The sequence below is a fragment of the Clinocottus analis genome, unplaced genomic scaffold (assembly GCF_023055335.1).
Source record: "Clinocottus analis isolate CAN_PGR_092001 unplaced genomic scaffold, fCliAna1.0.p SCAF_64, whole genome shotgun sequence".
Taxonomy (NCBI): domain Eukaryota; kingdom Metazoa; phylum Chordata; class Actinopteri; order Perciformes; family Cottidae; genus Clinocottus; species Clinocottus analis.
This window is the reverse complement of record NW_027176223.1, coordinates 299,745-324,744: the sequence shown is the minus strand read 5'-3', so window position 1 is coordinate 324,744 and position 25,000 is coordinate 299,745. Positions and strand designations below refer to the sequence as shown.

At 51.3% G+C, this 25,000-nt stretch overlaps 4 protein-coding genes across 6 annotated transcripts in view; 2 read left to right on the top strand and 2 right to left on the bottom strand.

The window, feature by feature from the left end:
* znrf1 (zinc and ring finger 1) overlaps positions 1–1,060 on the bottom strand; it is a gene marked incomplete at its 3' end in the record, with an annotated part of 24,798 nt that extends 23,738 nt beyond the window's left edge. Inside the window, 1 exon segment of the mRNA XM_068604174.1 lies at positions 1–1,060. This exon segment is cut by the window's left edge and continues 18 nt beyond it. Coding sequence (XP_068460275.1) covers positions 1–376 — 376 coding nt within the window.
* Positions 1,061–4,570: 3,510 nt separating this feature from the next.
* ldhd (lactate dehydrogenase D) lies at positions 4,571–15,670 on the bottom strand. Of its 2 annotated transcripts, XM_068604175.1 has the most exons (11): positions 15,509–15,670; positions 14,864–14,976; positions 10,750–10,891; positions 10,284–10,425; positions 7,843–8,002; positions 7,551–7,750; positions 6,592–6,720; positions 6,333–6,460; positions 5,910–6,000; positions 5,276–5,387; positions 4,571–5,110 (listed from the first exon to the last, which is right to left on the bottom strand). In XM_068604175.1, exons 1-11 carry the CDS (start codon positions 15,599–15,601, stop codon positions 4,930–4,932), a joined length of 1,491 nt encoding a protein of 496 aa, XP_068460276.1. In that variant the 5' UTR covers positions 15,602–15,670; the 3' UTR covers positions 4,571–4,929. The 2 variants fall into 2 exon arrangements, with proteins under 2 accessions (XP_068460276.1, XP_068460277.1); XM_068604176.1 differs by lacking the exon at positions 5,276–5,387.
* Positions 15,671–16,518: 848 nt separating this feature from the next.
* On the top strand, positions 16,519–22,600 carry fam169b (family with sequence similarity 169 member B). Its single transcript, XM_068604167.1, has 9 exons — positions 16,519–16,620; positions 17,001–17,141; positions 17,378–17,480; positions 17,553–17,638; positions 18,635–18,797; positions 19,153–19,335; positions 21,258–21,389; positions 21,555–21,601; positions 21,846–22,600. Exons 2-9 carry the CDS (start codon positions 17,016–17,018, stop codon positions 22,101–22,103), a joined length of 1,098 nt encoding a protein of 365 aa, XP_068460268.1. The 5' UTR covers positions 16,519–16,620; positions 17,001–17,015; the 3' UTR covers positions 22,104–22,600.
* A 184-nt stretch (positions 22,601–22,784) lies between these two features.
* arpin (actin related protein 2/3 complex inhibitor) overlaps positions 22,785–25,000 on the top strand; it is an 8,608-nt gene continuing 6,392 nt past the window's right edge. Inside the window, exons 1-3 of one of the 2 annotated variants that reach the window (XM_068604177.1) lie at positions 22,785–23,018; positions 23,493–23,568; positions 23,675–23,807. In XM_068604177.1, coding sequence (XP_068460278.1) covers positions 22,927–23,018; positions 23,493–23,568; positions 23,675–23,807 — 301 coding nt within the window. In that variant the 5' untranslated portion in view covers positions 22,785–22,926. Of the gene's footprint in view, positions 23,019–23,192; positions 23,225–23,492; positions 23,569–23,674; positions 23,808–25,000 lie in introns of those variants that run through there. The other variant, XM_068604178.1, reaches the window with a different exon arrangement.

Here is a 25,000-nt window from a genome sequence, read left to right as displayed (position 1 = left end):
AGCGGGGTGCGATGTGCAGGGGCAAGGTGTCAGCCAGCGACCCCCGGGACCCCAGGTAGAGCACCCCGTCCGTGTGGTGCCCTCCGCCCCCAGTGTCCTGGTAGCCGGGACCGTGTGGGCCGGCGGTGGTGCCCCCTGACCCCCCTCCGGCTCGATCCGAGTCCGTCCCTCTCGGGGTGTAGAAGCCGAAGGGCACGGAGGCGCTGTGCTCGATGCCCATCCCGGCCACGGAGCTCACCGAGCGGCTCCGCAGGCCCATGGTGCCGCTCGGCCGGTAGTGACCGAAGTGGGCCGAGGGTGGCACTGCGCTGTCATCCGTAGAGACGCCGGGGAAAGCACCCCGGGGCCGGCCCGCCGTGCTCTGCTTTCCCCCCATCCAAAGCGGGAGGCAAACTGGGTGGGGGCTCTGCGTGGAAACAGGAGGGGGCTCGGCTCGATCCGCAACGGGTCGAGAGAGCCTGAACAGGCGGTCGCCCCCCCTCCCTTCGCTCCGGTCTGTCTCTCGGCCTGCCCGTCTGCGCGCCCGCCCGTCCGTCCGTGAGTCTCCGCAGGCTCGTCAGCTCTGACTCTCCGCAGACGCAACAGCCCGTTCGGCGGCTGAGCGGAACATGAGCCCGCCCCGGCGGCTGGATTCACCTCACCCGCGGACCGACACCTCGACACAACCGGGGGGATGGCTGACGAGCCGAGTGACGCCGAAAAGCCCAGAATGACACGCAGCTCGTCGGCTGCTACACTCCCCTCGCGGTCCCAGGTGACGGCTGGATCATTGCAGGCGGGACGCGGCGGCAACACGTCTTATCCCGCCGGCCGGCCGAGATCAAAGCGGCGGCGCAACGTTCGCTCCGCTGCTCGCGCTCATCTGATGTCAGACATCGTGACAACTGTTGCTGCCGGTCTGACCGCCAGAAAACGACGGTCTGCCTTTGGGAGGACGAAAGAAAAGAATGACGTCGCCGTCCGTCCGGTCCGGTCCGGTGGTCTCCAACCAGAGGTCGCCCTTTCCCCCCCTCGAGTATCGGGGTCACGGTGAAGCCGCTCCCTGCGCACAGACCGGCGCTCCGCTGCTCTCCGCTGCGCCGCTGCTGCTGCTGCCGCCGCCGCCGCCGCCGCCGCTGCTGCTGCTGATGATGATGCTGCCGCCGCTGCTGCTGCTGCCGCTGCTGCCGCTGCTGCTGCCGCTGCTGCTGCCGCTGCTGCTGCTGCTGCTGCTGATGATGCTGCTGCTGCTGCCGCTGCTGCTGCTGCCGCTGCTGCCGCTGCTGCTGCCGCTGCTGCTGCTGATGCTGCTGCTGCTGCTGCTGCTGCTGCTGCTGCTGCTGCTGCTGCTGCTGATGCTGCTGCTGATGCTGCTGCTGATGCTGCTGCTGCTGCCACACAATGGACGCGCTCAGTGCGCAGTCCCGGATCACAGAGGCAGACAGGACGGGAGACTCTCAGCTGCGTTCATCCCGAGCGATGGGAACGGGTTGGAAAGCGTCTGCTGCAGTGTTACCGAGGAGCCGTTTGAGTCAACGGGTCACGTTAGGACGCGCAGTGCGCGGTGCCCGGTGCGCGGTGCGCGGTGCACGGTGCACGGTGCACGGTGCGCGGTGCCCGGTGCGCGGTGCGCGGTGCCCGGTGCACGGTGCGCGGTGCGCGGTGCATGGCGCCAGTAGCCTAATAACACGAGAGCCCAGCATGAATGGGATGTTGTGGTTTTACACATCCATTGTGCTTTTGAGCAATTGAAATATCTAAAATGCTTTCCCCCAATATGATGTTGCTCCTCTGAAACACAGGTTCATATCCTTATGTTGTATTACCAATATTATAATCATATCCACAGACATTTGACATATTTAAAGGACAAGGGAATCTGAGTCAGTTCCTTGAGTAATGAACAGAAATAGAGCTACTTCGTAGCCCTGCAGGCCTTCACGCAGCAGAGTGTACCCATCACCAAGTTATGCTCGGATTCTTCCACCATATGCTAAATTATTGGGATTACTGGCGCACATGTTTTGTTTGGGATTACTTAGTCTAATCCTGAGTGTGTGTGTGTGTGTGTGTGTGTGTGTGTGTGTGTGTGTGTGTCTGTGTGTGTGTGTTTGTGTATGTGTGTAATCATCAGCTGTTTCAGGCTCTTTGTTTCATCACAATAACACAAAGTCAGTCTCCTTCTGGAAACCCAATAAGGTAAAGTACTGACTCCATCAGGTGTTAATCTATCCTGCTTCATGACAACAGGCCTGTAAATGGTCCCCTCTCTGCTCCTCAGGCATGCAAACACACACACACACACACACACACACACACACACACACACACACACACCTCTAATATGAATACAGGAGAATACTGAAGCCTGCAGGCGTCGTGTTCAAGTCATCTCACGGTTTCCTTTCAGGATCTCAGATGACCGAACTCAAGGTCAAACATGAAGTCAGCCAATGACACGGAGCGGACCTGTGCCGGACGTTTCTGGACTGTCCTCACACACACTCTTCTTAAAGAGGACATGACATCATAAAGAAGTTTCACGGCTTGTAAACACATTAGATTACGATCAGATTGCTTCGTCGCTCCTCTTCTTCACTTCCCTTCATCGGTTGCAAAAAGTCAAGATGGCGACGGCCAGACAGTCAAACTCAAAGCTTCATGACGTCGTCCACAAACCAATGGGTGACGTCACGATGACCACGCCCACTTCTTAAAGAGACAGAGAATAAAAACAGGTACAGAGAACATTAATGTGATTTTTGAAAATGAAAGCATGTAAAAAGGTTCTAACCCCAAAATACAAGTGGAACCTGTAAATGAGCACAGTGTGTCCCCTTTAAGTAATAATAATAATAATAATAATAAGTTACAGACCCACAGGAAAGACACAGAATACCAAGATGGACATTTTGACTCACCCACAATTAAATGTTTAAGTTACACAATGGCTTTATTGATCTGTAGGAAGTCGTGTACTAACACTTTATGGAGACAGGTTGGGGAAAATAATCGTCTGTAAAAACATGGGAAGAATCTGGATGAATACCTATTTATTAATAAACTATTATGAATGCAGACATGATTATCAGAGAGCAAGAAACCACAATAAACAACTTTGGTTTGCCAACATTCACAACACATTCATATACAAAGTAGAAACACAAACACAGTCTGGATAACCCAGAGGCTCCCTCAGCCTGGTGGACGCCAGGTGGACGCCTGGTGGACGCCAGGTGGACGCCAGGTGGACGCCAGGTGGACGCCTGGTGGACGCCAGGTGGATGCCAGGTGGACGCCAGGTGGACGCCAGGTGGACGCCAGGTGGACGCCAGGTGGACGCCTGGTGGACGCCTGGTGGACGCCAGGTGGACGCCAGGTGGACGCCTGGTGGACGCCAGGTGGACGCCAGGTGGACGCCAGCTTCTGCCTCCAGCGCAGGAGTGAGTGTGAACGGGTGACTGCTGGCTTGTTGCAGCGGCTTTGAGCGTGAAATGAATGGATTACTGAACGGGTGCTGGGTTCAGGTCCAAGCCCCCCACACCCTGCCTCACACCTATACACCGTCTCTCAAAAAACACACACCAGGACAAAGACACAAACCAACTACACAGAGACACAAAACAACTGCAAAGAGACACAAAACAACTGCAAAGAGACACAAACCAACTGCAAAGAGACACAAAACAACTGCAAAGAGACACAAAACAACTGCAAAGAGACACAAAGTGACTACACAGAGACACAAAACAACTGCAAAGAGACACAAAACAACTGCAAAGAGACACAAAACAACTACAAAGAGACACAAAGAGTCTGAAGAACTACAGACAAAATATTAACTTCAAGAAGACCAACCCAAACACAAAGAGACACAAAACAACAGGTAACAGCGTGTTTTCCAGGAGAGGGAAGCAGGACGATGATCCTCTCCTGCAACGTGAAGCCTGAGCTCAGCGCTGTGATGCTGCTCAGCCTGCAGGCTGCAGTGCCTGAAAGCTTAAAGTGACCCACACTGAGCAGCTCAGGTTCATCATTAACTCTGAAAGAAACTAAACTGTGACAGACGACTGAAGTCAGACATTGCTTTGCTGAATACAGACGCTGCATTTCTTTCTTCATGCTCGTGGCTGTGAGCTCGGTCGTCCTCACAGGCCTCTGACTTCATCCTCCATGTCCTCCTGCGAGACTGCTTGTTGGTCCGCGATGCGATGCCGACGCTGTGGTGCAGCGGCGTGCTACTGCCTCACGCAGCCGGCCAATCAGCACTCAGCAGTCTGGTTGACGGCGCTGGAGCCTCCTTTCTGTGCAGATCAACGTTTACGGGACTATGTCACCAACAGCTGGGAGGAAACGCACAAACTGACTCTCCCAGCAGCTCCATGAGAAGATGGACACCAATGTGAGGCAGGTTAGCTTAGCTTAGCATACGTCTTTGTCAGAGAAGCAAAACCGCTAGCCCCACGGCTCACTTACATGATCAAAAACAGGAAGTAGAAGTAAGAAATCGGCCAAGCGCAACATCTTTACCTGATGTCAAGCAATACATGGTGTGTGTACGCAACACAAAGAGCCAGAGTCAGTTCTTTATTTGGTTTTTCTGATTTTTAAATGTGTGAGTTTCTCAGCCTTCATTTCAACAATATAAACAAGTACAAGGCAAACGTTTGCATAAAGATCTGTTGGGTTTTGTAGAATTGTAATAGTCTGGGGTGTAAATATTGGACTTACACATAATAATAAAGAATCAGATCCCACCACCTGATAACACTAATAAACCACCTCAGTGATGTGCTGAGAAGACATGACGGCATCCTTCTGGCTGCAGAGGAGGAGAGGCTTCATGTGCAGTGGGACACGCCGCATCACTGTGACCTCAGTCTGTGATCGAGCCGCGAGCCAATCAGTGACGAGATTCACGGTGACTTCCCCCTCAGGCCCCCACGCGGCCTACGGCCCTCTCGGCAGGAGGATTTTCCCAGGATTCATCAGGTTCCTCGGGTCGAGGGCGTCCTTGAGACGCTGCATGAGCTGGACCGCCACGGGTCCCATCTCTTCACACAGCAGCGCTCGCTTCCCCAAGCCCACGCCGTGCTCCCCCGTGCACGTCCCGTCCATGGCCAGGGCTCGCCTGCAGAGGGGGGGGGGCACACGTTAGTGACCTCAGGTCAGGGAGCAGAGGAACGAGGTGACGAGGGAATGACCAGCGGCCACGGCGAGCAGGGCGGCCGTGGACCCAACTGGACTTCAGGGGATCCGTGCAGGACGGCCATGTCTGGCCGGAGGGTCTGATTACCTGGCCAGTCTCTCCACGAAGAGGTGGACCCTGTGCAGCTCCTCGGGGTCATCGGGGTCAACCACCATCAGACAGTGGAAGTTACCGTCACCCACGTGACCCACGATGGGACCTGAAGGCACAGCAGAGAGCAGGCACACCTGTTACTGAGTCAGGTACAGGTGTACCAGGTACACCTGTACCTGGTACACCTGTACCTGGTACACCTGTACCAGGTACACCTGTACCTGGTACACCTGTACCTGGTACACCTGTACCAGGTACACCTGTACCTGGTACACCTGTACCTGGTACACCTGTACCTGGTACACCTGTACCAGGTACACCTGTACCTGGTACACCTGTACCAGGTACATCAGTCGCACTGTGTGTTGGTACAGAGGCTTTCTGGCCCTTTGTGAAGTAGGTTGTGGCACGTTTGTGTGCTAACACATTTGAACCAACACAATATTTATCTGGTGTCAGCCGGTAGCTTCATGGAAGCAGCCTGGAGGCAGCTCAGAGCTCACGGGAACAGAGCTGACGTGTTTGTTCTGCTCAGACTAAACACACTAAAACAATATCTCAGGACGGCAGCGAGCCACACTGCCTGCTCACCATGAGGTGTGGTGTTATTGTGTTGTATTGTTCTCACCTGTCAGCCTGTTCTCAATCAGGTCCTCCTTCGTCTCCACCAGGATTTGAGGCAGACGAGACAGAGGGACACACACATCTGTGGCGTAAGCCTGTGGGGAACACACACACACACACACACACACACACACACACACACACACACACACACACACACACACACACACGCTACCTTATGTCACCTTTGGGGCGTCACACAGACTTACAATCATTTCCTAGAGACATACTTTAACCACAGCTTCATCCTGACTCAACTTAACCCAAACTCCTCTTCCTCGCGGCAGACGTGTGTCCCTGAAGGCGACACGCGTGGGCTTGAGGTGCCGTGTAGCGCTGAACCGCTGCGTGCACTCATCCAGTGAACAATGTTGTTGTTCTGCTCCGTCAGTGTGTTCGGGCGTGTTGTGCATTTCAGTGTCTTCACCTTGCAGCCCGGCCTGAGAGCCAGGCTGGCGTACCAGGCGTCATGGCGGGCCTTCCACAGTCGCCCCCGTGTCTCTGCGTCTTTAGCCCACTGGAAACCCGACCCGCCGTTACTCTGAGTGACGTCCTCTGTGGAACACACACACACACACACACACACACACACACACACACACACACACAATGTGTTTCATTTTTTGCAAACCCCCGTGTACGACGTGTACTCGTGCAGGACCCCCTGGTGGCTCGTGCACACCCACCGGCCGTGGTGACCTGCTCCTCCAGGCTTCCCTCGGAGCCGTGGAACTCCAGGAACAGACTCGGCGTCGCGGCGTAGGACAGGGAGCTGAAGCGGTTGCAGGCGTCCATCATCACGTCGTCCAGGAACTCTGAAGCACGACGCAGACAACGAGACAAACGGCAGTGTGAGGAGTCTGAACCAGTCCTCGACGGACGCTGCTTCAGTTGCAGAGCTGACGTCAGGATCCACTTCCTGTTCCCGCTGCAGAACTCGCTGTCTCTGCGGGATCGAGGAGCGGTCACATGGACACGACCTGAAGCGGCAGCACACTGGAACCGTGACCACGTAGCCATGTAGCCATGTGACTACGTGACCATGTGACCATGTGACCACGTGACTACGTGACCATGTGACCACGTGACTATGTGACCATGTGACCATGTGACCATGTGACCACGTGACTACGTGACCATGTGACCATGTAACTACGTGACCATGTGACCATGTGACCACGTGACTACGTGACTACGTGACTACCTGACCATGTGACCACGTGGCCATGTAACTACGTGACCATGTGACCATGTGACCACGTGACTATGTAGCCACATGACCATGGAGCCACGTGACCACGTGGCCATGTGACCGTGTATCTACGTGACCATGTGGCCATGTGACCATGCGACCATGTGACCTTATGACCATGTGGCCATGTGACCATGTAACTACGTGACCATGTGACCATCTGACCAAGTAACTACGTGACCATGTGACCATGTAACTACGTGACCATGTGACCATGTGGCCATGTGACCATGTAACTACGTGACCATGTGACCATGTAACTACGTGACCATGTGACCATGTAACTACGTGACCATGTGACCATGTGGCCATGTGACCATGTAACTACGTGACCATGTGACCATGTAACTACGTGACCATGTGACCACATGACCATGTGCTCCGCCTCCTCACCGATGCGAGCGACAGGAACCCCCGATTGCAGGATCTGCACCGTGCTGTCGACCGCCGCCTGGACGGAGGGGAAGGAGCACACGGCCGCCACCGTGGCTTCCGGGATGCCGTACAGGCGCAGCGTGGCCTTGGTGATGATCCCCAGGGTGCCCTCTGAGCCCACGAACAGGTTGGTCAGGTTGTAGCCCGCCGCCGACTTCCTACACATCCACAGGGACAAGACAGGCGGTGAGTTCACGGCGCGCGAGGCCTCGTCCCATGTCGGCAGGGGGCGGGGCGGCCCGAGGCGTACCTGGGACGCCGGCCCGTCCCGGCCGTGTGGAGGACGCTGCCGTCAGCCAGCACCACCTCCAGGTTCAGGACGTTCTCCCTCATGGTTCCATAACGCACGGCGTTGGTGCCGGACGCGCTGGTGGCCGCCATGCCGCACAGAGAGGCGTCGGCCCCGGGGTCTGAGGCCAGAGGACATGATCCACCATCACACTTCTGAACAACCATTAGGAGGAAATATCCAACTGCATCACTGAGATTACAAATACTAGATGATGTTTGATACAATACAGTGATCATTTTTACATTATTATTTTCATTTTTATTGAAAAACATTTAAATCATCGTGTCATTTGTATTTTTCTTCAGTCTGTAGAGCGAGCACATGGACAGGCGCTACGCTAGCACATGGACAGGCGCTACGCTAGCACATGGACATGCACTACGCTAGCACATGGACAGGCGCTACGCTAGCACATGGACAGGTGTTATGCTAGCACATGGACAGGCGCAACGCTAGCACATGGACATGCGCTACGCTAGCACATGCACTACGCTAGCGCATGGACAGGCGCTATGCTAGCACATGGATAGGTGCTACGCTAGCACATGGACATGCGCTACGCTAGCACATGGACAGGCACTACGCTAGCACATGGACAGGCGCTACGCTAGCAAATGGACACGCGTTACGCTAGCACATGGACACGTGTTACGCTAGCACATGGACAGGCGCTACGTTAGCACATGGATAGGTGCTACACTAGCACATGGACAGGTGCTATGCTAGCACATGGAAAGGTGCTACGCTAGCACATGGACAGGCGCTACGATAACACATGGACAGGCGCTACGCTAACACATGGACAGGTGCTACGCTAGTACATGGACAGGCGCTACGCTAGCACATGGACAGGCGCTATGCTAGCACATGGACACGTGTTATGCTAGCACATGGACTGGCGCTATGCTAGCACATGGACACGTGTTATGCTAGCACATGGACACGTGTTATGCTAGCACATGGACACGTGTTATGCTAGCACATGGACACGTGTTATGCTAGCACATGGACACGTGTTATGCTAGCACATGGACACGTGTTATGCTAGCACATGGACTGGCGAACCCCCGTCACCAGCTGCTGGACATAAGCGTCTCAATGACTTTCATGTCAGCTAGAAATCAATAAAAGAAAGTTTATTTGTTGCGTAACAGCACATCTTAGAAACACTGTGACGGAGGAAGGATGAGAGGATCTGTTCCTGCTTCCCCCAGACTCACTCAGGAAGACAAATCTGACATTTCCACCTTTTTACTCCCACAGAAGAAGACAGAATGCTCTCGGCCAGAACGAGACTTGCATCGCTCACATGCGTCCTCGCTGGACGCCCCAATGGAAAGCATTCATTCGATCAGACTGCAGGCGGCTTCACTTCCTGATCATAGCCATCGATTTCTTCTTATTGCGTCGATTTCCTTCTAACCAATCAGTGGCAGGTAACATGACCCGGCCGCCATGTTCAGTTGACATGGCGGCTACAGCAGTTATTTGTAAACGTTAGCTTACACCCTCAGCGTCCGCGTCGATCACACGCGCGCTGACATGTTTACGTCACTATGACTTAATAGGATTAGAAGGAATTGTATGGCTATAGCTTGTTATTGAGATATATTTATCAACCATAGAGTATCAATATGTCCATGACTAGTATCGATACATTAAAAAATAAACATAAAAATCAGATTATTTTGTATTGCCTAAAATAAACAAATATATATTTTTTCCAAACCTCCTCTCGTGTCCACTAGATGTCGCTGCCCAGTTCCTCCCGGCTGTCACCTGATCCGGTCAATGTCATAAACGATAACTGTTCCTGTGTTTCTCTTTTCTAGTCTCTTGACCAAACAAAGCTCTTTGACACAACATGACATCATTCACCCGTTCACACACTGATGGGCGGAGCTACACGAGGAGCCACCTGTCCATCAGCACTGACTAACGTTCATCCTCATTCACACACACGGGGGCTTCAGGGTCAAGTGTCCTGGACGTCTCGTCACGGACGAGCTGAGCCGGGGATCGAACCGCCGAGCCTCAGCTCCCGATGGCGTCTCACAGGCGAGCGTTTACCGTGGAGCGGCTGTCTGAGGGACTATGTACAAATACCTCCGTCTTGTGTTTCAGCTCTATTTTGACATATTCAGTAAAATAATTGCAATGTGTTGAAATATTTATCGTTTAATGTCGTGTTGCAATGTATCATATTGTGACACGTGTGTTGTGATATTGTGTCGTGGCGTGCTTGCCAACACACAGCCTGATAACACAACATGGTGAGGCGACAGGCAGCGGCCGTCTCTCTCTCATGAAGCCAGACAGATGTTTCCACTCATGTGTGTGAGTGGAAACATTTCTCTTTTCGTTCAGCTTCCTGTGAAACCTGTAAAGCTCTCACTGACCGACGGGGAACCAGAGCCCGGTGCCCCGCAGCGAGGCGTTCAGGGCCTTGCGGGTCACACCGGGCTCCACCGTCACGTCAAAGTCCTCCTGGTGGAGATCCAGAACCTGGTCCATGTTCCTGAGACTGAAGCACACGCCGCCCTGCAGGCCCAAGAAACACACACACACACACACACACACACACACACACACACACACACACTTACTGATGCTTCTTGTTATTGAGAATGAGAGTTTCTATATTCATTGCATGCTTGTCACCGTAGTTCATGACTGGATTCAGATTGTTTGACCTGTGAAGGAATGGTGCGTCACTTTAAATGTTGCCGTTGCAAGGAATTGTGGGGCGGCATTATTTCCTTTCCTTTGGTAAAGGAAGGTCAAGTGGCTCCTATGCTGAAGGAGCTAGGAAAGGAAGCATTGAAGCACCTTTCCTCAGCATTTAGACAACGGCGTCTCTCTCACCTGCACTGCGCTGACTCCGCCCTCCAGGCCGGTGCCGGTGCCAAAGGGGATGATGGGAAGCCGGTGGCGGCTGCAGATCTTGGCCAGAGCGCTGACCTCCTCCACACAACGGGGAAACAGCACCACATCTGGAGGGCAACATCTGCACAGCAGCAAAAGCAAACGCTCGCTCACTCCCTGTTCTCACCTCTGTTACACGGAGCCTTTGTTACACAGAGCCTTTGTTACAGAGCCTTTGTTACACAGAGCCTTTGTTACACAGAGCCTTTGTTACACAGAGCCTTTGTTACAGAGCCTTTGTTACAGAGCCTTTGTTACACGGAGCCTTTGTTACACAGAGCCTTTGTTACAGAGCCTTTGTTACACAGAGCCTTTGTTACACAGAGCCTTTGTTACACGGAGCCTTTGTTACAGAGCCTTTGTTACACAGAGCCTTTGTTACAGAGCCTTTGTTACACAGAGCCTTTGTTACAGAGCCTTTGTTACACAGAGCCTTTGTTACAGAGCCTTTGTTACAGAGCCTTTGTTACACGGAGCCTTTGTTACACGGAGCCTTTGTTACACAGAGCCTTTGTTACACGGAGCCTTTGTTACACGGAGCCTTTGTTACACGGAGCCTTTGTTACACGGAGCCTTTGTTACACGGAGCCTTTGTTACACGGAGCCTTTGTTACACGGAGCCTTTGTTACACAGAGCCTTTGTTACACAGAGCCTTTGTTACACAGAGCCTTTGTTACACAGATCCTTTGTTACACAGAGCCTCTGTTACACAGAGCCTTTGTTACACAGAGCCTTTGTTACACAGAGTCTTTGTTACAGAGCCTTTGTTACACAGAGCCTTTGTTACACAGAGCCTTTGTTACACAGAGCCTTTGTTACACAGAGCCTCTGTTACAGAGCCTTTGTTACACAGAGCCTTTGTTACACAGAGCCTTTGTTACACAGAGTCTTTGTTACAGAGCCTTTGTTACACAGAGCCTTTGTTACACAGAGCCTTTGTTACACAGAGCCTTTGTTACAGAGCCTTTGTTACACAGAGCCTTTGTTACACAGAGCCTTTGTTACACAGAGCCTTTGTTACACAGAGCCTCTGTTACAGAGCCTCTGTTACACAGAGCCTTTGTTACAGAGCCTTTGTTACACAGAGCCTTTGTTACACAGAGCCTCTGTTACACAGAGCCTCTGTTACAGAGCCTTTGTTACAGAGCCTTTGTTACACAGAGCCTTTGTTACAGAGCCTTTGTTACAGAGCCTTTGTTACAGAGCCTTTGTTACACAGAGCCTTTGTTACACAGAGCCTTTGTTACACAGAGCCTTTGTTACACAGAGCCTTTGTTACAGAGCCTTTGTTACAGAGCCTTTGTTACACAGAGCCTTTGTTACAGAGCCTTTGTTACAGAGCCTTTGTTACAGAGCCTTTGTTACACAGAGCCTTTGTTACAGAGCCTTTGTTACAGAGCCTTTGTTACAGAGCCTTTGTTACAGAGCCTTTGTTACAGAGCCTTTGTTACAGAGCCTTTGTTACTAGCGCCTGTAGGGAACCGTCTTGTTGAGTGAAGGCCGTTTACAGGCAGCAGCAACCTGCTGGCTACAGAGGCTGCTGCCCTGATGGAGGTCCACCTGAGGACACGCCTCCGTCCCAAGCAGACAGGAAGGAGGCGGCGCGATGTGGAGGGTGAACAGCTGCTGCATCTTTACAGCAGAACTTATCCGTGTTTCTGGATAAACAAATCAGTGTTTTCATATCAACAAGAGATGACTATGTGTGACGCCAAGAGAGGTGCGTCACAGAGAAGTCTCCCTCCTCAGGGCCTTAAACCCTGAACCCTCAGGGCGGGACGTCACCTGTGAAAGGGCTCTAAATCACAGCCTGATTGTATGTTTTAGGGCCGTAGACGGTAGATAAGCAGTGGATGTAGTCATGGTGACCCACTGGACTGTGGGCGGATGTTCAGAAGCCGACTCCATCTTCACTTTTTACAACCGGTGACCTGAAATGACCTTATGACCCACAATGCAGAGGAGAGACTGATGTCCTTTACGGCTTGTTTTGTTGTGTTGCAAATGAGCTCCGTGATGTGCATCCCTGTGTTGCATCCTATCAAGCGTGTAAGATGAAAACCCAGACAACTCCTGGACCAGACATCACGCTGTCAATCACCTGGTAGCCCCGCCCCTAAAGCGTCCCCTGCTTCCTGGTCTGTTTGACTCTAACAGACCATAATGTACTAAATGAACATCGTGCTGTATAGAAGAAGACTAGAAACTAGAGATTGAGACATAAACTCATGTTTACAATGTTTACTGAGGGAATACATCAAGACAGAAGTAGAGTCACTTATATAGACTTCTATACAACCAGAGGAGTCGCCCCTTGGTGGTCAGGAGAGAGAATGCAGCTTCAACACATGAAGCATAGACTTCTATACCACCAGAAGAGTCGCCCCCTGGTGGTCAGGAGAGAGAATGCAGCTTTAACACATGAAGCATAGACTTCTATACAACCAGAGGAGTCGCCCCCTGGTGGTCAGGAGAGAGAATGCAGCTTCAACACATGAAGCATAGACTTCTATACCACCAGAAGAGTCGCCCCCTGGTGGTCAGGAGAGAGAATGCAGCTTTAACACATGAAGCATAGACTTCTATGCAACCAGAGGAGTCGCCCCCTGGTGGTCAGGAGAGAGAATGCAGCTTCAACACATGAAGCATAGACTTCTATACCACCAGAAGAGTCGCCCCCTGGTGGTCAGGAGAGAGAATGCAGCTTTAACACATGAAGCATATACTTCTATACAACCAGAGGAGTCGCCCCCTGGTGGTCAGGAGAGAGAATGCAGCTTTAACACATGAAGCATAGACTTCTATACAACCAGAGGAGTCGCCCCGTGGTGGTCAGGAGAGAGAATGCAGCTTCAACACATGAAGGATAGACTTCTATACAACCAGAGGAGTCGCCCCCTGGTGGTCAGGAGAGAGAATGTAGCTTCAACCCATGAAGCATAGACTTCTATACAACCAGAGGAGTCGCCCCCTGGTGGTCAGGAGAGAGAATGCAGCTTTAACACACGAAGCATAGACTCTATACAACCAGAGGAGTCGCCCCCTGGTGGTCAGGAGAGAGAATGCAGCTTTAACACACGAAGCATAGACTTCTATACAACCAGAGGAGTCGCCCCCCGGTGGTCAGGAGAGAGAATGCAGCTTTAACACATGAAGCATATACTTCTATACAACCAGAGGAGTCGCCCCCTGGTGGTCAGGAGAGAGAATGCAGCTTTAACACATGAAGCATAGACTTCTATACAACAAGAGGAGTCGCCCCCTGGTGGTCAGGAGAGAGAATGCAGCTTTAACACATGAAGCATAGACTTCTATACAACCATAGGAGTCGCCACCTGCTGGTCATTATACAGAATGCAACAGAACCAGAGGTCGCTGCCTGTTGAGGACGATGAAAAATAAAGTTCTTTTACTCAAACTTAGACCGTAATAGTCCGACTGGACAGAACCAGAACTGCATCCACGAGCTCCCAGAGTTCATAGCAGCGTTTCAGACGGTGTATTGGCAAACTCGGATAACTTAGTGCGTAGGCTGTGTGCGTTAAGGTGTGTGTGGTGGGGAGAAAGACAGAGTGTGTGTGTGTGTGTGTGTGTGTGTGTGTGTGTGTGTGTGTGTGTGTGTGTGTGTGTGTGTGTGACGGTCACCATGAGGTCAGCAGTAATGTAGCTGTGGACAGAATAAATAAACTGAGCTTGTGTGTCACTGATTAAAGTCAAGGAGCTTAAACCCGAATGAGCAACAACTTAAGGAGGGCTGACTCTTAAGGTGGACCAGCTGCTCTTGTTTTAGTTAGCTCTATCTGTTTAGCTCTATTTAGCTCTATCTATTTAGCTCTATTGCAGGAATGCAGACGTATGGAAAGTGTTCATGAAGGGCTCAGAATGTCAGAGGCCTCGAGGTGAACTCTGAACCGGTTGACTGTCTCTGATGCCTGAAGCCTTTGTTGTATTCTGTATTCTAGCGATAGCATGTTGTTTTTGTTGTTGTGCATATTAGTGAAAACACGCTTGTCATCCATATCAGGAGTGTGTGTCTGTGTGGGACGCTCTGACCTGTGGACGGACTCGTCTTTGCCGTGTTGCTCTCTGACTGCTTCCCCCAATGAGACGCCGTCCTCGCCACATATAGACCTGAATGCAGACAGCACGCTGTCCAGAACGCCGCTCTGTGCACAGCGATGGAGGGCAAGAGAGAGAGAGAGAGAGAGAGAGAGAGAGAGAGAGAGAGAGAGAGAGAGAGAAACTCATGTTTACCATGTTTACTGAGGGAATACATCAAGAGAGAAGGAGAGGCACTTATATAGACTTCTATACAACCAGAGGAGTCGCCCCCTGGTGGTCAGGAGAGAGAATGCAGCTTTAACACATGAAGCATAGACTTCTATACTTATCTGTATCTATTCATATTAAAACACAAGTCAGTATACAAGAATTGGACTTGAAGCATCAACAACACTGCTGAACGTGCACGTTGGTGAATCCAGGGGGCGGGGCTTGCACACAAGAAAGCACGTGCACGAGTAAACACCAGAGCAACACAACAACACGAGGAGTTTGCTGCTCACTTCTAACAACAAAGGGACTGACAACAGGTCGTCTGAAGCCCACACGTCATGACGTCACGAGCTTAATCAGCGCTGTCGCCTGGGTTCCTGACTGGACGGATTCATTTCCGCTGCGTCTCGCGCTCAGACTCACCCTCGCGGGCTCTTCCGTGTTGACGCTGCGGCGCTGCAGGACGCGGCGGCGGCGCGAGAGCAGCCGGCGGCTCGCTGTCAGGCGCAGCAACATTTCAACTGTCACCGAACTGCGTCACTGACGTCACTGACCGGCTGCACGACGCAGGCTGTCTGCAGGAAACATCTGGCAGGACTTCCGGTTCAGTGTTTTCAGAATAAAACTAAACTAATTAAAAAAAACTATACAAAACATGCTTATTGATACTTTTTATTATCGAGTAAAAGTACAACACTTATTGGAATCAAAATGTGCCTAAAGTAGCAAAAGTAAAAGTATTATTTCCGGATTTGTTCCTGATGCCTTTGATGTATTTATTATTTGATATATACGAAAGTAGCAACAACAAAAGAAACACACAAAAAAAAACAAGTACCTTAACACATGCTAAGTATTCCCTTTTATGGATCGCAACATATATTGCTGAAACATCTCAACATATACCATGAAACAAAGAAACTTAGATTCATTTTAAAAAGGTGATGTTCTTACTTAACAATAACGGGTGCAATACAACTGAACAGCTGTGGTGAAAAGTACCTCAGTACTAACTTACCTGAGTGGACTTAACATCTTAACACTTAAAACCTGGTTTTAAGAAAACATTTGAATCATCTCACAAAAACAATACCTCCTTTCTGTTTCATCGACGGATGGACTTCTAGTAACTATCAAATAATTTGTGGAGGAAATTTAACTTTAAACTGAAAATGTTTTTTTCTGACACAGTGTGAATATTTTAAAGACATCAGGAACACAAAGTCCCTTCAGCTGATATTTTAATGTATTGATGTCATTACATTGCATTTCCTACAATATGTAATAACGTGTTCATACATTTTGGATGTCTGAACATTTCAACGTTTGTGTTTTTATTCATTTGTAGTGTTTTGAAGTCCACGTCACGTGTTTCCGGTCATGTCTTCGTAGTGACTCTCTCCCGCCACCGGGTGGCGCTGCGGTCACACGAAGGAGACGTGAAGGTGCGCTCAGGGACATTCCGGGAAGTTACAGGTGGAGCAGAAAGCTGCTCCGTCGAGGACTCTGCTGTTCTTCAACGTTTCAGTCTGAAGGTAAGTCCGTTGTTACCGCGACGCAAAGCCTGATGGGTAATGGTGTCCTTTCACGTTGTCCCCGTTAGCATTAAGTTAGCAGTTCAAAGTGCGACGCGGCTGTTGGCAGCGTGTCAGTCATTAACACGACAGACGCCGTAACAGAACCAGGGTCACGTGACGTCCCGTCAGGACGTCCCGGCCTGTCGACGTGTGAGAGTCCGTGGAGCTCATCAGCTAATCAGCTAATCAGCTAATCAGCTCCACCTGCGCGGGTTCCTGGAATAAATGTACTGTGTTGTGCAATAAAACTGCACAACACTGTACATTTATTACACCCACGAAGCCTGTTACTTGTTGATGTTTTTGAACCCCTTTGTGAAAATCCATCCCATAAACAGCTGTGTCTCAGCGCCATGTACCCCGTGGACCTTCCCGCCTTGGAGGACGCAGAGCTGACGTCATCATCTGAGGAGTACCTCTCCTCTCTGGAGGCGGGGCCTCGTGATGACGAGTGGGTTCAATTATCACTCACTTCAAAGGTACCAGCGCCCTTGCAGTGACTTTGTCATTTTGTCTGTAATGTTTCCAATGACTCATCGCATGAATCACAGCATTTACATCTGCGTCTCCGTTGAGTTAGCGGCTGGTTGCGCGGTGGAGGTGGAGGTGGAGGTGAAGGTGAAGGTGGAGGTGGTCTCCTCCGTGGTTCATTCTGTTTGACACCAGACAAAATGGACGCTTGGAGGTTTTGGTGAAACACGTCTTCCCGTCTCAGGTCGCGGTGGCGCTCGCCCACGTGAGCAGGATGCAGCTGTTTGAGGACGACCGGCCCGACTGCACGCTGCTGGCCCTGCACCCCCCGGAGGACCCCGCACGAGGTCTGGGATCGAACCCGCGGCCCTTCTGACGCCACAAAGACAGAAGCCTGACGCTGTCTGCTCTCCTCACAGTGGCGGCTGTGTTCCTGCACAGGAAGTGGTGGCGCGTGGAGGACGTCCTGCGCACGGCGAGCAGCTCCAGAGTTGGTTTGATTTCGGTAACTGATGTCATCATTTAACTGCATTTCACAGCGTCACGCGGCTCATTGCACGGCTGAGGTCACAGGTAATTATAGATGGTTATCGTAATGCTCTCAGGAATTGTCTTGTTCTTTTGAGCAAAGACACACTGGTGGTGCGCTGAAGGCACATCTCTGATGTCACGGCGTTCGGCCACGATCATGAGTGTGACTGCGACTCCACAGAGGATGAGAGCTTGATCCTGCACCACGGCCCAGAACTTAGTCATCAGAAGCTCAGATCAGCTGATTCCACGTGTTTATTTCTGAGACGACTCGTGTCATCTCCATGTCCTTTAATGGATGCTCACCAGCTTCAACTTAGGTTTGAACCCGGAGGTCAGTTATTTACATGTCAGACAGAGATGCTGAGCACAGGCATGCGACGCAGCCGCCCATAAAGGGACATGGTCAGAACATAAGCATGCAGGACTCTTCTCTATTTAGAGGAGAGGTGACCTGCTGCGACCCGACCTCCAGATGCACCTGTTCAACCCGACTGTGTCACAGAGAGTCGCCGTGTGGACATCAGTGTGTGTGATTCTACAACAATATACACTAATGCACTGTTATAATATTACATCCAATGTTCTCCATCTGAACATGTTTCTACAGGAGATGGACGATATCGCCACAGTGTACAGAGTATACTCAAAGTATCTGGTTTTACAGCAATAGACTCGTAAAAATGGAGAAGCTGAGACGTGTCCAGGTCGTCAGAGTCAACTTCTAAATAAACTGAAAGCGTCAAGTCAGCCAGTTACTAGTGCTGAGTCATGCTTTACTACGTTTATGTTGGACTGATGACGCGCAGTCATGAGGTCGGCTCTGCAGAGCTGCTAATGCTAATGCTGCTAATGCTAAAGCTGCTGCTGCTGCTGCTGCTGGCGTCGCAGAGGGAGCGTTATTATTATGTTATGTGTGTTACGGTAGATGTCGTCATACACCACGTATGAAAGTGTGTTCTGGTCTCAGGTGCGCTCGCTGGTGGAGAGGGTCATCGTGTTCCTGCTCAGCCGGGTGGTGGAGAGGTCGTCGCAGGAGGAGCTGCTGTTCTCCCTGCACCCTCGCACCGAGAGCTGCAAGCTGCTGTGGAGCGACGGCCAGGCGGTCGGCTTCTACACCGTCAAACACAGAGGTGTGTGTGTGTGTGTGTGTGTGTGTGTGTGTGTGTGTGTGTGTGTGTGTGTGTGTGTGTGTGTGTGTGTGTGTGTGGTGCAGAGGATACTTGAAACAGACTTTCCCAGCAACATTGGGTATGCCTCTGCTTCTCAAGACGGAGCCTTGTCTCCTGGTGAGCCTCCACATCACTTCCTGTTTCAGACGGCAGCATCGTCTCTGTGTAACCTCTGAAACATGTCGTCGCATGAGCCGTGCTGTGTGTTACCGTCACAGGCCGATGTGACCATTTGTAGACGCTTGTTGATGGAGTGGCGAGCTCCAGCGGGCCGTGTGGTCTCCTGTGATTGGTTAACGGTGGTCACGTGTCTCAGGCAGCCTGTGCGGCGGCGGCGGCGGCGGCGGCTACCAGCTGCCGGCTCTGGACACGGTGCTGGTGAGGAGGAGCTGGAGGAGGAGAGGCCTCGGCCTGCAGATGCTCAGCGACTTCTGCTGCTCGTTCTCCACGGAGCCGTTTCTGGGAATCAGCTCTCCGCTCTCACCCGGCATGGTGGCAGGTCAGCTTCCCTTCTAGCCCCGCCCCCACGCTCAGACATGCATTCACTTTGACTCGTCGAGAGGAGACGTCCGTCTTGTTCGGCAGAAGAATGCACGTTTCCTGCCGAGTCCCTGGATGCTGTGGGAATAACAAACTGAAGGACCCACATGCCCTCTGTGAGGATTCATTCATTCATGTTTCACGCCAGAACAAACACTTAAAAGTCCAAACACAATAAAGATAAACAAGTTTAGTTTTCCGCTGTGCTATGTTAATCTCAATCCCCCACAATGCCGCAGGGGTCCTCCGGTCCTCATGTCCATCTGAAAGCTGAGCGGGACAGTGTGTGAATGCTCTGGACCTCGTGAACAGGCTGTGTGTTCAGGTTGTGTGTCCTGTGTTCAGGTTGTGTGTTCAGGCTGTGTGTCCTGTGTTCAGGTTGTGTGTTCAGGTTGTGTGTTCAGGTGGTGTGTCCTGTGTTCAGATTGTGTGTCCTGCGTTCAGGTTGTGTGTCCTGCGTTCAGGTTGTGTGTCCTGCGTTCAGGTTGTGTGTTCAGGCTGTGTGTCCTGTGATCAGGTTGTGTGTTCAGGTTGTGTGTTGTGTGTTCAGGTTGTGTGTCCTGTGTTCAGGTTGTGTGTTCAGGCTGTGTGTCCTGTGTTCAGGTTGTGTGTCCTGCGTTCAGGTTGTGTGTCCTGCGTTCAGGTTGTGTGTCCTGTGATCAGGTTGTGTGTTCAGGTTGTGTGTTGTGTGTTCAGGTTGTGTGTCCTGTGTTCAGGTTGTGTGTCCTGCGTTCAGGTTGTGTGTCCTGCGTTCAGGTTGTGTGTTCAGGTTGTGTGTCCTGTGATCAGGTTGTGTGTTCAGGTTGTGTGTCCTGCGTTCAGGTTGTGTGTCCTGCGTTCAGGTTGTGTGTCCTGCGTTCAGGTTGTGTGTTCAGGTTGTGTGTCCTGTGATCAGGTTGTGTGTTCAGGTTGTGTGTCCTGTGTTCAGGTTGTGTGTTCAGGTTGTATGTCCTGTGTTCAGGTTGTGTGTTCAGGTTGTGTGTCCTGTGTTCAGGTTGTGTGTTCAGGTTGTATGTCCTGTGATCAGGTTGTGTGTTCAGGTTGTGTGTTGTGTGTTCAGGTTGTGTGTCCTGTGTTCAGGTTGTGTGTTCAGGCTGTGTGTCCTGTGTTCAGGTTGTGTGTCCTGCGTTCAGGTTGTGTGTCCTGCGTTCAGGTTGTGTGTCCTGTGATCAGGTTGTGTGTTCAGGTTGTGTGTTGTGTGTTCAGGTTGTGTGTCCTGTGTTCAGGTTGTGTGTTCAGGTGGTGTGTCCTGTGTTCAGGTTGTGTGTCCTGCGTTCAGGTTGTGTGTCCTGCGTTCAGGTTGTGTGTTCAGGTTGTGTGTCCTGTGATCAGGTTGTGTGTTCAGGTTGTGTGTCCTGCGTTCAGGTTGTGTGTCCTGCGTTCAGGTTGTGTGTCCTGCGTTCAGGTTGTGTGTTCAGGTTGTGTGTCCTGTGATCAGGTTGTGTGTTCAGGTTGTGTGTCCTGTGTTCAGGTTGTGTGTTCAGGTTGTATGTCCTGTGTTCAGGTTGTGTGTCCTGTGTTCAGGTTGTGTGTCCTGTGTTCAGGTTGTGTGTTCAGGTTGTGTGTCCTGTGATCGGGTTGTGTGTCCTGTGTTCAGGTTGTGTGTCCTGTGTTCAGGTTGTGTGTCCTGTGTTCAGGTTGTGTGTTCAGGTTGTGTGTTCAGGTTGTGTGTCCTGTGTTCAGGTTGTGTGTTCAGGTTGTGTGTCCTGTGTTCAGGCTGTGTGTTCAGGTTGTGTGTCCTGTGTTCAGGCTGTGTGTTCAGGTTGTGTGTCCTGTGTTCAGGCTGTGTGTTCAGGTTGTGTGTCCTGTGTTCAGGCTGTGTGTTCAGGTTGTGTGTCCTGTGTTCAGGTTGTGTGTTCAGGTTGTGTGTCCTGTGTTCAGTGTGCAGCAGCTTCCTGCAGCAGCACCAGCAGCATCTGGAGCACCTGTATGAGGTGGAGGCTCCAGGGGACTGGACCCAGAGGAGGAACATCTGGCTCAGCATCCAGCTGGGCCGCTACTCCCTCGGTGCAGGTTCTGTTCATTTCATTTTGTTTACATTTGACATTCAGAGTCTTAAAAAAATAAAATGTACACGCGGCTCAGACATCTCTGTAGCTTCATGTGGCTAATAGCTTCCTGCAGAGCTTCTCTACCTCACTCATGTGACCTCATGTGACCTCATGTGACTCTTTCTAGGAGATGAAGAGGAAACGCAGAGGAACCAAGACCAGGCCTGTCTCAAGGTGGAGGTCTCCATGTTCACATCACATTTCATTCAGCTGAAGCTTTTCTCCAGAGACAATAAGTTCACTCAACAAGGATCCAGAGAGTCCTTTTAGAACACACAAGGAAACAAGAACTACACTTTACGAGCTTCAACAGAACTTATTGCTGTTTTTTTATTGTCACTGTGCTCTTGAACAATGTGTCCCCGTTGTGTTGATGAGCTTTGAGCTTCCTGGATCACAGCGTGTTTGCTTCCTGTAGACCCCGACAGGCGCAGGCGACCCGGCCGACCCGGCACCGAGCTCTTCTGCACAACAAGTGAAAGCTTGTGATCCGATCCGAGGAGGAAGCTCCCCGAGCAGCGAGGTGTTCGCGGCCCACGCCGATGACCCGGACCCTGGACCCCCCGCCCGACCGCCGGCCCCCACGACCGCAGAACACGGGGTGAAACCCGACCCGCCTCTTTGTGAAGAGGCGGAGGAAGCACCGAGCGCCGCCAAGCGAGGCAGGAGGACGTGAGGCTGTAAGGACGCAGGAACCGTTGTTCCAGAGGAGGATCTCTCCTCCCAGACCTGACATTCAAGGACTGGAGATGACCCGGGTCCCATAAAGACACTAGCAGCAGCCGATCTGACCTCAACGCTCCTTCTGGAGCCGCTCGCTCCAGCCTCCTGCCTCCGGGTGGAGATACCGCAGCCTGCGGGCTGGCACCACCGGGCTGGCACCACCGGGCTGGCACCTCTGGACTGGCACCTCTGGACTGGCACCTCCGGGCCCCAACAGCTTCACCAGCAGGCTGTCAGGAAGCTGAACTCACGCCGTCCTCTTCTAGACTCACACGTCTGACTGCTGCTACGATACAGACTCTTAGTTTCCTAATTTATGTTGTTTATATGTTTATATGTTCTCTTTTTTAAACTCTTTTGCACGTTATTATTATTCTCTTCATGTTGGACAGAAGAGAAACGTACTTCCAATCCTCTGTATGTTTGCACATAGGAAACATTTACAATAAAACTGACTTTTCCGTTGCCTGAGGGATTTACTCACAATGCAAGCTGACAGATAGATAGAAATAATATTTACAATCAAACATGTACCTTTTAACAAAACGAGTCAATAGAGCGTCACACTCAACCGGAGGTGACGTCATTAAGGGCCTGAGGGCTCAGGGGACACATCGGGATTGGGCCCTCGTTTTTAACGTACATCCCTCGCTCCCGTCGGCTCGTGCGGTGTGAAAACCAAGCGCACCTCTCGCGGCTGCGCGTGGGAACAGGAAGTCAGGAACCAGGAAAATCAACAAGGAAGTAGAGAAAACTTCCAGTAAAGATTATGAAATATGAGCCGAATATATCACAACACGTCTTTACAGAACAAACCGGTGCACAATGAGACGTTTTCCCGCGCGTGGGCTCCCTCTGCGTACGAAAGGTAACGCGCTCACGTGACTCTTCTGGCGCGTCGCGTCCCTCGTTATGGACACGAGCTACACCAAACTCCATTGGAAAAATGCGACAGTTTACCTTCCGGGAGGTTTTGAGAAGGGAGATCTAATTTGCGCAGCTCTCATTCATTAATAAGCAATTCATAATGAGTGTGTGTAAATTCGGGACTTGAATGGATCCCCCAGTCAGCAGGTGATCTCCATAAAACTGCAGGTAGTGTTTCCTGCTGTCTGACGCCTGTATGGTGTGTTTGGGTTCTGAGCAGCAGATGAGTTCAAGATGAGCTCATCCGAAATGCAGACATGAGCTCTGTGGGGGTTTATTTGCCATATTTGTTGACTGAAGTTTGGTTGGTGGATGTCCATATTTCCTTCCATGTAGTCTATAACTATACGTGTCAGAATGCACATTTAAAAGTGGAAGTAGAGGCTTTAATATTTGATGTTTGTCCTTCACGCAGCGGCCCCGGGGTCATTCTGGAAGGAAAGCTCCTGGATGTCTCCAGACATGCCATCAGTGATGGCAGCAGTCAAAAGGTATGAAAGGGACGGCACAAAGCAGCTTCACAAGGAAGTTCTGCCCAAATCCTGGTCGGTGTTATCAGTTTGGACTAAATGTAAAAACCACACTGTGTCATCGCAGCTCCGCTTCTACGTGCTCTACATCAAACCCAGCCGCATCCACCAGAGGAAGTTCGACGCCAGCGGGAAAGAGATAGAGCCCAACTTCAGCGACACCAAAAAGGTCAACACCGGCTTCCTCATGTCCTCCTACAGTGAGTGCATGACTTCATGTTTGCACATTTCTTTCCCTCTCAAACCGCCATGAGGCCGCGAGTCGCGTCCCGCTCTCTCCGCTCTCCTTCTGTGTTCGAGTCCCACTTCCGGTGCTGAGCTGCATCCGTGCATCCAACAAGCGAAGCGCTGCTGAAGAATGAGAGCGTTCCATGTGATGTTGGTACAGAAGCCAAGAAAAGCAAAACGTGCTGTGGTACGATTTGAAAGTAGGTCAGTAAACGCCTCTGGTGCGTTTAGAGGTTCTGATTGTGTTCACGCGTTAAACATCATCAACGTGTTGTTGATTCGTGAAGATCCGTTTCATAAACATCGCTGCAGCCACCATTTTGTCTGACAAATCAAAAACAATCAAAGTTCCTCCGACGCAGCCGGCGGTCTGAGTGCAGACAGAAACACAACAAGCAGCAGAAACCAGAGCAGCCCGCCCTGGTGCATGCTGGTCCATCAGCCCGCCCTGGTGCATGCTGGTCCATCAGCCCGCCCTGGTGCATGCTGGTCCATCAGCCCGCCCTGGTGCATGCTGGTCCATCAGCCCGCCCTGGTGCATGCTGGTCCATCAGCCCGCCCTGGTGCATGCTGGTCCATCAGCCCGCCCTGGTGCATGCTGGTCCATCAGCCCGCCCTGGTGCATGCTGGTCCATCAGCCCGCCCTGGTGCATGCTGGTCCATCAGCCCGCCCTGGTGCATGCGTAACCCCAGAGGTCCACAGTGTGTTCCAGTTCATAAACAAGCGCACAATCCAAAAATCAAAGTATTGTAAACAACAACAAATAATGGAACTAAACGATCCTGCTGTTGACGACAGTAAATAACAACAGACTCACAGCTGCTGCAGAGATTATGTTCTGCAATCATCCAAAGAAAATAATCCCTGTTATCTTTTTGTTGAGGGAACCAGTGAGACCTCCTGGTTAGAGAACTCAGAATCCATCTTCTAGTGTTCTGCTCATGTTCTAGTGTTCTGCTCATGTTCTAGTGTTCTGCTCATGTTCTAGTGTTCTGCTCATGTTCTAGTGTTCTGCTCATGTTCTAGTGTTCTGCTTATGTTCCTCTCATGTTCCTCTCATGTTCCTCTCATGTTCTAGTGTTCCTCTCATGTTCCTCTCATGTTCTAGTGTTCTGCTTATGTTCCTCTCATGTTCCTCTCATGTTCTAGTGTTCCTCTCATGTT